Consider the following 16,773-nt stretch of genomic DNA (forward strand, 5'->3'; position numbering starts at 1 on the left):
CCGATCCCCCTCGGTGTGAGATCAGAGTGGCGGATCATCTGGGCGAGTCCAGAAAATCAGGGATGATGTAATGACTTTCTCACTATTCCGGGGCGTAACTGTAGTGGAGCAGCCCCTGCAGTTGAGAGGGCCCCAGCTACTAATCTTCTCTTCCTCCCGATAAGGTGTTTTGTAGCTACACTTGTTATGGGTGAGAAGGTCCACACTGGTTTCATGACCCTTGTGAGATGGTCCCCCAAGCTATGAGGGTCACCAGGGGAGGCAAGGGAAAGGAGGTGAACATGGAGGGACCCCATGATTGGTACTTACCCCCTGCCACAATTCCTCCTCAATTACATGATCACCGTGAACCACACCCCAACTTGTGGTCACTCACCAAATCCTGAGACCATATCAAATGCTCATATGCGCTTGTGATAGATCCTATGCCCGTCTGGGCTCTTATGATTGTGCTGTAGGTAAGCGTGTCTTTCCTAATGTGCAAACCATGCATGGTGCAGTATTGTCTAAAATGTATTAAATATAGAATCCATGGCAATTCAACTTGCTCATTATCCATGTACGTCTATGACCGGGATGCAAACAAGCTCAGTTGGGTTAGAATGGCAGGAACATGCCTCCTAAATGATCGCTCCACATATACTATCTGCGCGTCTAGTGAAAAATGGCGCCGGCCAAAAAATGGCGCCACCTTCTGCCCGATATATGTTTAAAACGATATTTATCGTTTCAAAGGTTAAAATAGTGCAGAACGAAATTTATCGTTTTAAAACTTTTTTTTTTTTTTGTCCTGCCTGAACGGTATTTATCGTTTTAACCCCTGCTTTGCTGCCGTTTTGAAAATATCTGCCCGCCGGCTTTAATGTTTAATAGCAAAGCCCCCTTAAAAGCTAAAAACACCAAATTTGCAGGGAATGTTAAGAAGAAAATTGTGAACAAGAGGAAAAATTTTTTTTTCAAAAAGACCTTATAGTTTTTGAGAAAATCGATGTTAAAGTTTCAAAGGAAAAATGTAAACATTTAAAAACCCGCCGACTTTAACGGTTAATAGCAAAGCCTGCTTAAAGTTTAGGAACACCAAATTCCCAGGGTATATTAAGGGGATCAGTGGGAATAAGAGGAAAAAAATTTTTTTCAAAAAGACCTTATAGTTTTTGAGAAAATCGATTTTTAACTTTCAAGGGCGAAAATGTCTTTTAAATGCGGAAAATGTCAGTTTTTTTTGCACAGGTAACAATAGTGTATTATTTTCATAGATTCCCCCAAGTGGGAAGAGTTTTACTTACTTCGTTCTGAGTGTGGGAAATATAAAAAAAAAACGACGTGGGGTCCCCCCTCCCAGACCTCTTTAACCCCTTGTCCCCCATGCAGGCTGGGATAGCCAGAATGCGGAGCACCAGCCGCGTGGGGCTCCGCACCCTGACTATACCAGCCCGCATGGTCCATGGATTGGGGGGTCTCGGAAGGGGAGGGGCAGCCAAGCTTTCCCCTCCCCCTCCGAGCCCTTGTCCAATCCAAGGACAAGGGGCTCTTCTCCACCTCCGATGGGCGGTGGAGGTGGAGGCCGCGATTTCCTGGGGGGGAGGTTCATGGTGGAATCTGGGAGTCCCCTTTAAAAAGGGGTCCCCCAGATGCCCACCCCCCCTCCCAGGAGAAATGAGTATAGAGGTACTTGTACCCCTTACCCATTTCCTTTAAGAGTTAAAAGTAAATAAACACACAGACACTTTGAAAAAGTATTTTAATTGAACAAAAAACATAACCACGAAAAAAGTCCTTTAATATTCTTAATTAACCATTAATACTTACCTGTCCCTTTAAATAAATGATCCCTCGCAATATCCTCGGAAATGTTCTATCAGTTACAATGTAACAAAGTTATTACAATGTAACAACTTTGTTACATTGTAACTACGCCGCACCCGACGTCACTCGCCGCCGCCGCCGCCGCGTCTGTGCTGACCCGACAGAGCTCTGAGCTATATAGCTCAGAGCTCTCTAAGCATCTTTGTATTTGGGCTCCAAGGAGCCCCATTGGTCCTTAGCAGACCAATGGGGTTCCTTTAAATCAGAAGGAACCCCATTGGTCTGCTAAGGACCAATGGGGCTCCTTGGAGCCCAAATACAAAGATGCTAAGAGAGCTCTGAGCTATATAGCTCAGAGCTCTGTCGGGTCCGTGCGGGACGCTAAGTCCCCGCCGCCTCCCGCTGTCCACCCCGCCCACATCTGTCCCCCACATGTCACCCACATGTGGGTGACATGTGGGTGACATGTGGGAGAGGCGGGGTGGACACAGCGGGAGGCGGCGGGGACTTAGCGTCCTGCACGGACCCGACAGAGCTCTGAGCTATATAGCTCAGAGCTCTCTTAGCATCTTTGTATTTGGGCTCCAAGGAGCCCCATTGGTCCTTAGCAGACCAATGGGGTTCCTTCTGATTTAAAGGAACCCCATTGGTCTGCTAAGGACCAATGGGGCTCCTTGGAGCCCAAATACAAAGATGCTTAGAGAGCTCTGAGCTATATAGCTCAGAGCTCTGTCGGGTCAGCACAGACGCGGCGGCGGCGAGTGACGTCGGGTGCGGCGTAGTTACAATGTAACAAAGTTGTTACATTGTAATAACTTTGTTACATTGTAACTGATAGAACATTTCCGAGGATATTGCGAGGGATCATTTATTTAAAGGGACAGGTAAGTATTAATGGTTAATTAAGAATATTAAAGGACTTTTTTCGTGGTTATGTTTTTTGTTCAATTAAAATACTTTTTGTGTGTTTATTTACTATTAACTCTTAAAGGAAATGGGTAAGGGGTACAAGTACCTCTATACTCATTTCTCCTGGGAGGGGGGGTGGGCATCTGGGGGACCCCTTTTTAAAGGGGACTCCCAGATTCCACCATGAACCTCCCCCCCAGGAAATCGCGGCCTCCACCTCCACCGCCCATCGGAGGTGGAGAAGAGCCCCTTGTCCTTGGATTGGACAAGGGCTCGGAGGGGGAGGGGAAAGCTTGGCTGCCCCTCCCCTTCCGAGACCCCCCCAATCCATGGACCATGCGGGCTGGTATAGTCAGGGTGCGGAGCCCCACGCGGCCGGTGCTCCGCATTCTGGCTATCCCAGCCTGCATGGGAGACAAGGGGTTACAGAGGCTCGGGAGGGGGGACCCCACGTCGTTTTTTTTTTAAATTTATTTCCCACACTCAGAAGATTTAAAAAAAAAAAATTGATAGCAAATTTAAAAAAAAAAAAATGACGTGGGGTCCCCCCTCCCGAGCCTCTGTAACCCCTTGTCCCCCATGCAGGCTGGGATAGCCAGAATGCGGAGCCCCGGCCGACTAGGGCTTCGCACCCTGAGCTATACCAGCCCGCATGGTCCATGGTATGGGGGGGCTCCGGGGGGAAGGGGCGGCCAAGCCTCCCCCTCCCCCCCGGAGCCCCTTGTCCAATCCATGGACAAGGGGCTCTTCCCCGCCTCCCTTGCCCCAGGTGGAGGCGGGGGCGACGACTCCCTGGGGGGGGGGGGGTTCATGGTGGCATCTGGGAGTCCCCTTTAAGAAGGGGACCCCCAGATGCCCACCCCCCTCCCAGGAGAAATGAGTATAGGGGTACAAAGCACCCCTTACCCATTTCCACAAAGGGTTAAATGAAATAAAAACGCAACAACGAAAAAGTCCTTTAATGTTCTAAATTAACCACAAATACTTACCTGTACCTTTAAGAAAAAATCCCACGCCAATCAGGTCCCACGACAGTATCCTCTATCTTGCGATCTTCTGATTCATGTTGATTGAAGATCTCCGCCGCCCCGACGCCACCCACGCCGCCTCCGCCGCACTGCTCTCAGCTATACTAAGTATAGCTGAGAGTTGTGTCTATGCGTCTATACAGACGCATTAGCGCTAGCTGCCGCTGCCCTCCCTGCCTCCCCCCACCTGTCACCCTCACCCATGCTGGCACCCAATGCACCCATGGGTGCCAGCATGGGTGAGGGTGACAGGTGGGGGGAGGCAGGGAGGGCAGCGGCAGCTAGCGCTAATGCGTCTATATGGATGCATAGACGCAACTCTCAGCTATACTAAGTATAGCTGAGAACAAAAAGCATCTTTAAATTTTGGCTCCAAGGCTCCCCATTGGTTCCTTATCGACCAATGGGGATCCTCCTGATCCCCATTGGTCTGTTAAGGAACCAATGGGGACCATTGGAGCTAAAATTTAAAGATGCTTTTTGCTCTTAGCTACTATCTTAGTATAGCTAAGAGCAGTGAGTGCGGCGGAGGCGGCGTGTGTGGCGTCGGGGCGGCGGAGATCTTCAATCAACATGTAACTGAAGGTCGCAAGATAGAGGATACTGTCGTGGGACCTAATTGACGTGGGATTTTTTTCTTAAAGGTACAGGTAAGTATTTCTGGTTAATTTAGAACATTAAAGGACTTTTCTCGTGGTTGTGTTTTTATTGCATTTAACCCTTTATGGAAATGGGTAAGGGGTACTCCTGCACCCCTATACTCATTTCTCCTGGGAGGGGGGCAAGCATCTGGGTTCCCCTTCTTAAAGGGGACTCCCAGATGCCACCATGAACCCCCCCCCAGGGAGTCGTCGCCCCCACCTCCTCCTGGGGCACCGGAGGTGGGGAAGAGCCCCTTGTCCATGGATTGGACAAGGGCTCCGGGGGGGAGGGGAAGGCTTGGCCGCCCCTCCCCCCCGAAGCCCCCCCATACCATGGACCATGCGGGCTGGTATAGCTCAGGGTGCGAAGCCCCAGTCGGCCGGGGCTCCGCATTCTGGCTATCCCAGCTTGCATGGGAGACAAGGGGTTACAGAGGCTCAGGAGGGGGGACCCCACGTCATTTTTTTCAAAACTTTTCCCACACTCTGAACATAACCCAAAAAATTTAATTTAAAAAAAAAAATAAATAAAATGTTTCAATTTTTTTTTAAAAAATATTGTTTCCCAGTATCTTTTTAACATATCCTGCAAATTTGGTGTTGCTAGGATTTAAGGGGACTTCGCTATTAACTGCTAAAGTTGGCGGAAAAAGTTTCCACGGGAATGTCAGTACGCGATTTAAATAGATAAATTTCCTTTGAAGATTTAAAATCGATTTTCTCAAAAACTATAAGGTCTTTTTGAACAATTTTTTTTTCTTCGTGTTCCCACGATTTTTCTTAACATTCCCTACACATTTGGTGTTTCTGGCATTTAAAGGGGCTTTGCTATTAACCGCTAAAGTCGGCGGGCGTTTAATTTTCCCACGGTCAGAAGAAGAATATTAAAAATCGATTTTCTCAAAAACTATAAGGTCTTTTTGAAAAAAAAATTTTTCCTCTTGTTCACAATTTTCTTCTTAACATTCCCTGCAAATTTGGTGTTTTTATCTTTTAAGGGGGCTTTGCTATTAAACATTAAAGCCGGCGGGCAGATATTTTTCAAACGGCAGCAAAGCAGGGGTTAAAACGATAAATATCGTTTGGGAGCAATACAAATATAAATATAAACGATAAATATCGTTTTTAAAGCCGGCGCCATTTTTTAGCTGTCAAAAACGAAAAATAACTAGTGATAATGGTTCTCTATGGGGCGCCGTTTTTTAACAACGATAACTGGCGCCATTTTTAACGGACCCGACTATCTGCTGCTTTTTCTCTCCACTCTCACGGTTCTACGTGGCTCACAGGTGTCAGCTATACCCAACCGGTTTCGTCCCATGTGACTTTTTCAAGGGTTAAAGGTTAGGCTTGCATCACTACTTTAAAATAACATTCCACCGTGAACTCTGCCCTTTGCTGAACTGCAACTATAAAAACATTAATATTTACAAAAAAATTACAATCCTAAATATTTCCTATCCCTATCATTTTTATACTTTGTACCATCTGCTATTTAAACAACTCCCCATCCTTATTATTCAAACCCACAGCATGCTGCTGTGAATAATTCTCAGCACCCCCCTGGCCTTTGGTACAGCTCATGCTTGTGAGTCAGTGGGAATAGTGACTGCGGAGAGACGCTGGCAGGTGGTATGTGTGTAGCAATCGTTTGTGAGTCACTTTGTTGCTACCCAACCCAATTGCGTTCTTTGTGTGTCTGCCCTAGACCTACATGGATGATGTTTGAGTTGAATTGAATACATTTCAAGCCGTACTGCACAAGTCTATTCGTGTTACAAGGTTTGCACATTTGGAAAGACACCTACGTACAGCACAGACACAATAGCCTAATTGAGACCAGACTGACATAGGATCCATCATGGGTGCATTTGGTATGGTCTCAGGATTTGGTGAGATGACCACAAGTTAGTGTGTGGTGACGGTGATCATCCAATTAAGGAAACTGTAAAAAAGATGAGAAGGATGTGCTCCTCACCTCTCAATGCAGAGAGTGGTTCATCTTATTAGATGGCTGACAATAATAACAGTCCAGCATAATGAGCATCTGATTATTGGATAAACCACTGTTGACCTGTCCTCGATTGTCCCATCTGATTGGAAGCACAATCCAGGGATCTAATGTGGAAGCCGTTGAAACTGTTCAGATGAGTCCTCTGCCGGGTCAGGATATTAGCAAATCACAGGCTATTTACACCAATCGGTAGTAAATTGGCATGCAGTAGTCTGAAGCGTTTCCCAAGGTTCACCCTCGCTTCATCAGAGAACATTTGGAAATGATTAAATCTGCTAATATCCCGATCCGGCCGAGGACTCATCTGGAGAACTTTAACGTCTGCCATATTGGATGTCTGGATGGTGCTTCCACACAGATGGGACGAACGAGGACAAATCAACAGTGGTTTATCCAATAAAACACACATATGCTGAACTGTTTTCATTGGCATTGTCAGCCATCTAATAAGATGAGCTGCTTTCTGCATTGAGAAGCGAGGATCTATTTTATACAATTAAACACAAGGAGTGCTTCCTTCTTATCTTTTTTTACAGTTTCCCAGCTGCATTGTGGTTGTCTTCGGATGAACAGCTGCATACTTGTGTTTTTAACCTTGGAACTATTTACAGTGTGCGCCAAGTGAGCTCCTCCGTGGACATAGGAGTTTACTCTACAATCTTATCCAATTAATGAGGAATTGTGGGAAAGTCATTACATCAGCACCAACTTTCTGGATTTTTACTGTGGACTTTTATTTGAGCAACAAAATTGTCAACCGCTATTAATTGTAATTTCATTATACTACTCACTATAGGTTCTTTCTGGATTTTCTAGGATGACCGGAGGCCGAGGGCCTTGTTCTTGTTATCCCGCCTGCTCTATGCTACTCCATTGTTTCCCACACGGTTTGTTGTCTTCCCTCCTCCATAGCAGCAGAGAGCATTGCTAAGCAGCTGAACTTGGCCCTGAATTGTCACTCAAGGGATCGAGTCTCTCATACATGGTCCTTGCACGTTTATACAAGGGTTTAAGCATATTTAAATTGTTTTAAAATTAGGCTTTGATCAGAAATGCAAATATTTCACTGATATTAACATTCTCTAACCTCCCTGGCGGTAACCCCGAGTCAGGCTTGGGGTGGAAAAAGAAGCCAGAAGTGGTAATCCCGAGCTTGACTCTGGGTTGCCTCCAAGAGGTCTATGCAGAGCCTGAAGTGCAGCGGGTGTTTCAACTCACCTCCGCCGGGATCCAGACACCGGTAGCCATTTTTCCTTCCGGTCTTCGGAGGCTCTGGATTCCTCTGGTGAGATTGCCGCTTGTTGTCATGACGACAGACGGCAATATCATTACATGGTTGGTTACAGCGCCACACATAGGATGGAGGGAAAATTGCAGCGCTGGATCCCAGGGAGGTGAGTAAGTTCAGGGGCTGCTGCAGATCTCTCTGCAGTATGATTTTTTTTTTCCTCGTTTTAGGATCTAAAAGCATGCAAAAAAAAAAGTGCACCGCTTTTAGAACCAAAATCTGGAAATAATCATACTGCCCGGGGGGTTAGAAAAAAAATACTAAAATGCTACCAAATACTGGCAAGTGGACTCCTTGTTCACAGCTAGAGCCCTACTTCTTTTGTGTGTTGACCTACTAATATCTAAAGCTGAAATCCATCTAAGGCCTTACGGAATCTGTTACCAGGAGCATAACTATAAACCAAGTAGACAATATATCAGATCATCAGCTGTCCTGATGTTTCAGGATTAAATAAATGAAAAAATGAAACTGTAGAGATGAGCGTGTTTCTTTAAAACTAAACGAAAGTATTAATAAATATGATTTTTTTTCCCCCAATTCTAGGAAGAGCAGGAGCGGGCTCGCAACCTGGAGAACTTCTTGCTTCAAGAAGAGGAGAGGAGACAAATGGAGGAAATTTTGAGGCTGGAGAAAGAGATTGATAAACTCACCCAACAGCAGAAATTGGATGGGGTTTCCATCTCCTGCATCGATACCCGGAACGAGGTGACACGAAAGAGAGAAGAGGAGATCCACAAGCTGGAGAAGGAGGCCTCGAGGGTAGCCCAAGAATTCCTGGAGCTGTTAGACTTTGGGAATTTGGAAGAAAGTGCCCACAGCCTGGAGAATGGGATTGATGGAACTCTGCAGGTGGAAGGGAGTTTGGTTGCACCTTTGGCTGAAGAAGAAGTGGACGAAGGGTTCCATGCAGATGATGAAATGTTGCCTCCTCCCCCACCCATGCTTTTAGAGGATGACGCCCCAAGAACCAGCGAGAGCTTCTCTGAGGATGGCACCTACATGAAAATTGCAGATGACCAAATTGGCAATTCCACAGATTCCCAGGTTTCTCCTCTGGTGTCTTCTCAAGATGCTTATACTGCTCTCTCGGATAAGTCAGAGAGCATTTACCAGTGTTTGTCAGATAATCAGAGCAATAGCGAGGAAGCACAAGAGCCTATTTACAGCTACCCACCTGATGTAGAGTCAGACTACGACCATGAAGAGTTTGATGAAGGCCCACCAGGATCCACTGATGCCAGGACCTCCAGTGATGGTCACCTAACAGATGAGGAAATACCTAGAATTTCCAAGCCTGGGAGCTACGGATCGCGGTGTGGAAGTCTGGATTCTGTAAGTAATTATATGCGGCATTAAAAACAAAATCCTCACCTCAATTTAAATCAAGATGTGTGGTGACCATGGCATTTATTTTATCTTTTAATTAGTCAAATTATGCGTATGCACCTTTGATGGATGTTGCCCACCAGGGATCGGGACCTGGATTCCTTTGGGTGACATTGCTAGGCTGGGCTGCACAGAGGCGAGTCAGCTGTGTAGCTGACGCGTACTGTTGCTATGCGGAAGCACGTTAGAGCGGCATGTGGGACGTCATGCGGTGGGTCTGGTAGCGGCTTGCACAAAAGAATTTGCCTTCGCTGGGGGTGAGTTGACCCGTCAGGTGGATCGCTTGCTGGTCGGGGTCCTCTGTACACGCCTGATTATTGGCTGAGGCGGTCGTTATTGGCTGGCTCAGCCAACTTTAATCAAGCGTGTGTACGAGTCTTAAGGCTTCCTTTGCACGTTTGTTCTGAAAATAAACTACACAGACTAATACACTAATACACTCCCCATACAATAAAGGCTACAACAGAATGATTTGATATATCCACTTCCATCAAAAGTCCATTTGCAAAGAATTTCAGGATTGTAAATCTATAATAGCTCTTCTCCTCCTCTTTCTTGGAATTATTTTGAAGAAAGTTTGTAACCCTAGCCTCAGAGAAATGGCATCCATGTGATCGCAGTAACGTGCGCACTCATCATTGATATACACTAGCATTGTCTTGCATTTAGTACAAAAGCTTTTTAGTGCAGATGTGTGCTATGTGTACATGTAACAAGACAAGACAAATAACATTTATATCGCGCTTTTTTCCTGGCGGACTCAAAGCATCAAAGCAGCGCTCTATAGGCAGGGCGCGCTCTATAGGCAGTAGCAGTGTTAGGGGGACTTGCCAAAGGTCTCCTACCGAATAGGTGCTGGCTTACTGATCCAACAACTGCTGTTTCACGAGAGTTACAAGCGAGAGTTGCACAACTTTGCTACCAGTCTACATTTGAGGAGTTACTTATGTTCTCCAGTGTACACAGGAGGAGGCCGTTTACAGGACGTTTGCATAGCTTTGCACTGCATCGGGCAGTACAGAGCTAGTCGCTGCAGTGGTGTGATGGATAATAGACAACATTCCTGTTAAAATACTTTTTTTTTATAACTACTGATCCAAGGTGGTAGACAAGGTAAACAATTTGAAGATATTGATTGTGTGCCAAAACTACTACAAATGTTATTGTGTATGTTTAGCAACAGTAAAGTCAAATTAACTGAAGTCCCCTCTCCTTGTGTGTTTTTTTGTTTTTGTTTATTACTATACTCTCCCTCTCCCCAACAAACCAAACACTGCACTCCTCCCACTGCCACCCCAGCCCCATAATTCAGAAAGGATGAAACTGTAGTTGGAGGTGGCATTTAGAAATAAAGGTAGCCACACATTAATTGCCACCAAATTTGGTAAACCGATCAATTCCTCTTACCTGAATCTGATCAGAGATGTAGCTATTCCTTCTACATAGCGCACATAGATTATCTGTAGATCTCAGCATGAGGTCTGTTGAAAATCAATAGAACTGCAGGGGCCGTCCATCTACTGCTGCTCCCGCCTCCAAGGATTTTCCATTTCAGCATCAGTGAAAATTTTAAGTCGATTACAGCCGAAAATTAGGATTTTATCGGCCATGTTGGAGTCCTAGATTCTTGGCAGGTTCGATTGGCGAGTGTTTGGCTCTCTTAGAGAGGAGATGTATGATTTGAGTTTTAGTTTGAACTGGATCTTTAGAGTAGCTTAGAGCCAGTGGAGGGACAGCAGATGAGGAGTGAGACAAGAGATGGAGGAGTCAAGCAGCAGAGTTCAGTAGGGAGTGATGCGGGTCTGTAAAGTGGTAGCTGTACAGGAGGATGTTACAATAATTAAGGCAGGATGTAGTAAGGGTGCCCCCTTGTATCTCTGTAGTGTGCTGCTAGAGGAAAAGACAGGTCTGGGTAATGTTTTTTAATATGGACGACTGGAACATGTTGGTTTGTGTTTGGTGGATAAGCACTTACTCCCGAACGCTGCTGAAAATAACATTTGATGAGGTTGTAGCTGGAAAAATGTCCTCCTGAACTTTGTCCATGTAAAGTCTCTCTTTCCGCGTGCTCAGTTTCTTCTGCGTTTTTCCTCCTGTGCTGCTTATATCCAGTGAAGATCGCAATTCGGTTATGTAAAAGAAGCTTGAGAACTCTTTTACACTACATGAGATTCCGATTTTTGATGCAATTAAAAAAAAATCCTGCAGGCTTCTTTTACACATCAAATTGCAATTCCGATTTCGTTTTGTGATTCAGATTTCCGAAGAAAAATGCAGAAAAAAAAAACGCAGCAAGTGGCTTCTTCTACACTGCAGATCCCTCTTCCAATTTCGATATGTGATTTTCACTGGATTCTAGACACAAGAAGAAAAATGCAGAATGCAGGACTTTTTTAAGCGCATCAAAAATTGGAATTGCATGTAAAATCGTATTGAAACTGGAATCGTATGTAGTGTTAAAGAGCCCTCATGCTGTGTTTCTATTCTTGTGTTGCTAGCATCTAGTGGGAAAATCAGAATTGCGTTTTGCAGTGTAGAAGCCTGAGATATGAGGTCTTTGCTTGAGTTTGACTATTTGACTTCACATTTGATTGTTTTACAGTTCCTGGACAGCGACGAGGAGGCGGACAGCCACATAGACACAGACGAGGAGCTGATGATCTCACGTGTTACGCTCTTCAATGGAGGGGGGCCGCCATATTTTCACAGCTACCTGTACATGAAAGGTGGGTCTGGCTCTCTTCCACTCTTGGGCGTTCTAGTAAAGGAGGTCTTACGCAGGATTGATCCCTGCAAGGCCAGTTTTATAGACTTTCGATTATTCCAGTTTTCCAGTCAAGATCCTGAACATTGTCTTGTTATTAAGTATTTAACAACTTTGCATCCAGACCTTGTTTCCCCCCTTATGGACCAGAGCAGGTTTGACAGTTTAGCTATGTCCCTATTTAATCAGCAATAACTTTATCCCTAATTATGACACAAAAATGAAATATATAGTGTTCCTTTTTTTTTTTTTTTTTCCAAGACAAACTAGGCTTTTATTTTGTGGCATTTTTTCTCCCGGACAATTTTGTTTTCTATGCATTTTAATGGAAAAAAATTACAAAAACACATTATTTTTCAGTTTTACCAATTCCAGTTTAAAAATAAAAAGCACTACTGTAGATAAAAAAAAAACACACATTTTGTATGGTTATTCTTACCATTTATCACAAAACTTAGTTTATGTTCCTGTCACAATTTATGTTGAAAATATTTGATTCTGAAATAATGCTACAATGTGTATTTTTCACTATGAACTGAGAAAATAAAAGTATTTTTAATGGTAAAAATCAATCTTATTGTCTCAGGGAACATATATTCCCTTACACCAATCAGTGCTGCATCACATAGTGCCGGAAGTGTGGATAGGAACAAGCACAATCCTGCACAGCACTGCTTCTGCTACAAGACTTATATCTACGTCCTCATGGCTTATATGAAGTCATAGAGGACATCAATATACTGTAGTGGTGGATAAAGTGGTTAAAGTGAACCAGAGACGAAGCACCCTCATGTATTTTACCATAGAAATCAGTGGGAACATTAGAGAAAACACCTACCCTGCCCTCTGTTTCATCCTCACTGCTAAAAGTGTCTGTTATCTAGCTGAGATAAGAATCCCGGACTGTGCATTGAGTCTGGCTTTGCTATAATGACTCAGCTATAATGATTTCTGAGCAAAGCCAGCAGGGGGCAGGCTTGGACTTGAAAAGACACAAAAGAACACAGACTCAGCTATAATCTTTCTGTAACAAAGCCAGCTGACTGCTTAGTCTGGATTCTTATCTTAGAGGTGATAATAGGCAAATTAAACAGAGAACAATGTAACAAAGAGCAGATTAGGTGTTTACTGTCATGTTCCCACTGATTTATAAGGTAAAATACATGAGGGTGCTTCATCTCTGGTTCTCTTTAAATATAATCAGAGAACTTTTCTGCTTTTTCTGCTCTTCAAATACTTAAAGCAAAACTGAGAAGTTTGCCATCTCAAAATTTAGATGTTTACCTTGGAAGAAGGAAGTCGTCCCCCATTCTCCTCCACCAAGCCGTGCCGGCTCTGGGACCCCCAAAGCTCGTGGTCACGCTGCTCAGCAGCATGGGCCCGCTCGGGCTTCGACAGGAAAAGCCAAAACCGATCAGAGCTACTGTGCAGGCTCAAATGACTTGCGCATGTGCAACAGCATGGACAAGATCAGGCTTGGCTTTTTCCACCAAAGACTAATCCGGTCCATGTTACTGCGCATGTGTGAGCCATCGACAATCTCTTGTCGATGGTTTTGCAGAGGGGACAGTCCTGGAATGGGCCGGAGGAGGAGGACAGGGTAAGCCTCCTCCCCCAGATGAGTACACCTTTGGGGCACTTTTTTATCCTTTCAGAGATACTTTAAAGCAGGGCTCTTCAACCTGTGGTACGCGTACCACCAGTGGTACTTTGCTGTTGGCCAGGTGGTACACACCAGGCTTGCCTGCTATTTGTCTTGGTCCCATCTTGCCTCCACAAAGTTCATCTCCCCTCGCTGGTTCCTCACTGTGCTGCCCTGCAGCATTCTTCAGACCTCAGATCAGTGGTGAAGAGACACAGGCGAATGGTGCACAGTGGCAGTCGGGTTACTGCTGATCTGAGGTCTGAACTACTCTGCAGGGCAGCACAGCGAGGACCTTGGAGGCTAAAGAGGCTTCCCCCTTCCTCCACAGTAGAGGGGATCCAGCGATAGGATGCCCAAAAATTTCCTTGTCAGCATACCCGCATGCGCAGTTGCAGTTCTCCACTTGGATTCTGGTGGAAACAGCCGAGCCTGATCGGGTCCGCTCTACTGCGCAGGCGCACGGGTGGTACTTTAAAATTTTCAGGTGATAAAAGTGATACAATTAGTGAAAAGCCCTGCTTTAAAGGACCGCTATCGTGAAATTTTAAAAAATTTAAAATATCGTAAACCCGTACAAATAAGAAGGGAGTTTCTTCCAGAGTAAAATGAGACATACATCACTTTTCTACTATGTTGCTGTCACTTACAGCAGGTAGTAGAAATCTGACAGAGCCGACAGGTTTTGGACTAGCCCAACTCCTTATGGGGGAATTCTCAGGGCTTTCTTTATTTTCAAAAGCACAGAATGGCAGTTGCTCTACCCAACTGCCAAAAAAAGTGTGCAAACAGGGAGGTCTGCATCTTTATATAAATCCTTTTTAGTGATTGTCCCTTTAGAAATAATAAAGGCCATGCAGAGAATCCCCCATGAAGAGATGGACTAGTCCAAAACCTGTCGGTTCTGTCATATTTCTACTGCTTATTGTAAGTGACAGCAACATAGGAGGCAAGTAATTTATGGCTCATTTTAATCTGCAAGAAACATACTTCTTACTTGTTTGTGTTTACTTGTATTTTAAATTTTACAATTTTTGCGATATTGGTGCTTTAAGGATAAGAAAATCTTAGTTTTCCCAACAACCAGCAGTGTTATTAAAGAGAACCAGAGATGAAGCACCGTCTTGTATTTTACCTTATAAATCAGTGGGAACATGACAGTAAACACCTAATCTGCTCTTTGTTTCATTGTTCTCTGTTTAATCTGACCTCTGATAAGAATCCCCGACTGAGCACTCAGTCTAGCTTTGCTACGGAAAGATTATAGCTGAGTCTGTCTTCTCTGGTGTCTTTTCAAGCCCAAGCCTGCCCCCTTGTGGCTCTGCTATAATGACTCAGCTATAATTATTCCCTGCAAAGCCAGACTGAATGCTCAGTCCGGGATTCTTATCACAGCTGATAACAGACACTTTTAGCAGTGAGGATAAAACAGAGAGCATGGTAAGTGTTTTCTCTAATGTTCTTACTGATATATATGGTAAAATACACAAGGGTGCTTCGTCTCTGGTTCCCTTTAAGCAAACCTTAAGCGAAAATAAACTTACAAGATAATGAATTGTTTGTGTAGTACAGTAAAGAAATAGAACATTTGTAGCAAAGAAGAGTCTCCTATTGCTTTCCAGTACAGTTGAGCTCTTAAATGCCTTCTCTCCATGATAAAGCCCTTGTGGTTTTTGCAGCAGGGGGCTTGATGAACCTGTGGAGGAGACGCTGGTGCGTTCTGAAGGACGAGACCTTTATGTGGTTCCGAACTAAACAAGAAGCGCTGAAGTCTGGCTGGCTGTATAAGAAGGGAGGCGGCATGTCCACGCTGTCCCGACGCAACTGGAAGAGGCGATGGTTTGTGCTGAGAGAGTCCAAGCTGATGTATTTTGAGAATGACAGCGAGGAGAAGCTGAGAGGGACCATCGATATCCGAGCGGCCAAGTGAGTGTTGGATCACGTGTGTCACCAGGCAGTTCCTGCTTATGTGTGTGGAAGCAGCCTGCACTGGATTAACACTGTAGTAGTTCATACTTAAAGAGGAATTTTAACCAGGGATTGAACTTCATCCCAACCAGTAGCTGATACCCCCTTTCCCATGAGAAATCTTTACCTTTTCTCAAATAGATCATCAGTGGGTTCTGTATGGCTGATATTGTGGTGAAACCCCTCCCACAGTGTGATGTCATGACCATGGTCCTGACCAGTGGCGGACATACGGCCGTGCAGGCCGTGCCGCCGCACGAGGGCCCCTGAAGTTCCGCTGCTTCAGGGGCCCATTAAGTATTGCAGGTTTTTTTTTATTTACATTTTTTTTTTTTATGTATTTTTTTAACCTGGGGGGCCCAACTCCTGTCCTCCCCCCTCACCTCGCCCCCCCCCCCCCTCATGCGGCGGGAGAGCGGAAAATACAAGAAGTCTCTGGCCGGGGCGGCAGCTGCCGCTTGGTCTCCAACTTGGAGACATATCGGAAACTAAGCAGCAGCTGCCTCTAGCGTCTGCTGCAGCCCCGGCCGGAGACTTCCTGTATTTTCTGCTCTCCCGCCGGCTGCAGCGCATACCGGGAGGGGGGCCCCGAGGTGAGTGAGGGAGGATAGGAGTCGGGCCCCCCACCCGGATAGCTACCCACCCGGCTACCTTACCCACCCACCCGGCTACCTACCCCGCTACCTACCCACCCACCCGGCTACCTAACCACCCTGCCGGCTATCTACCTGGCTACCTACCCACCCGGCTACCTAACCACCCTGCCGGCTATCTACCTGGCTACCTACCCACCCGGCTACCTACCCACCCACCCGGCTACCTAACCACCCTGCCGGCTACCTACCTGGCTACCTACCCACCCGGCTACCTAACCACCCTGCCGGCTATCTACCTGGCTACCTACCCACCTGGCTACCTACCCACCCGGCTACCTAGCTACCCACCCGGCTACCTAACCACCCTGCCGGCTATCTACCTGGCTACCTACCCACCCGGCTACCTACCCACCCACCCGGCTACCTAACCACCCTGCCGGCTACCTACCTACCTGGCTACCTACCCACCCACCTGGCTACCTACACACCCACCCGGCTACCTTACCCACCCACCCGGCTACCTACCCCGCTACCTAACCATCCACCCGGCTACCTAACCAGGCTACCTACCCACCCACCCGGCTACCTAGCTACCCACCCGGCTACCTAACCACCCTGCCGGCTATCTACCTGGCTACCTACCCACCCGGCTACCTAGCTACCCACCCGGCTACCTAACCACCCTGCCGGCTATCTACCTGGCTACCTACCCACCCGGCTACCTACCC

The 16,773-nt window shown here is 46.0% G+C and overlaps 1 protein-coding gene across 1 annotated transcript in view; it reads left to right on the top strand.

Moving 5' to 3' along the window:
* LOC137526177 (unconventional myosin-X-like) overlaps nucleotides 1-16,773 on the top strand; it is a 201,546-nt gene that overhangs the window by 150,347 nt on the left and 34,426 nt on the right. The window contains exons 20-22 of the mRNA XM_068247397.1: nucleotides 8,233-9,021; nucleotides 11,678-11,801; nucleotides 15,161-15,407. Of these exons, the coding sequence (XP_068103498.1) occupies nucleotides 8,233-9,021; nucleotides 11,678-11,801; nucleotides 15,161-15,407 (1,160 nt within the window). The remainder of the gene's footprint in view (nucleotides 1-8,232; nucleotides 9,022-11,677; nucleotides 11,802-15,160; nucleotides 15,408-16,773) is intronic.

Source organism: Hyperolius riggenbachi, chromosome 7 (assembly GCF_040937935.1).
Source record: "Hyperolius riggenbachi isolate aHypRig1 chromosome 7, aHypRig1.pri, whole genome shotgun sequence".
NCBI classification, from domain to species: domain Eukaryota; kingdom Metazoa; phylum Chordata; class Amphibia; order Anura; family Hyperoliidae; genus Hyperolius; species Hyperolius riggenbachi.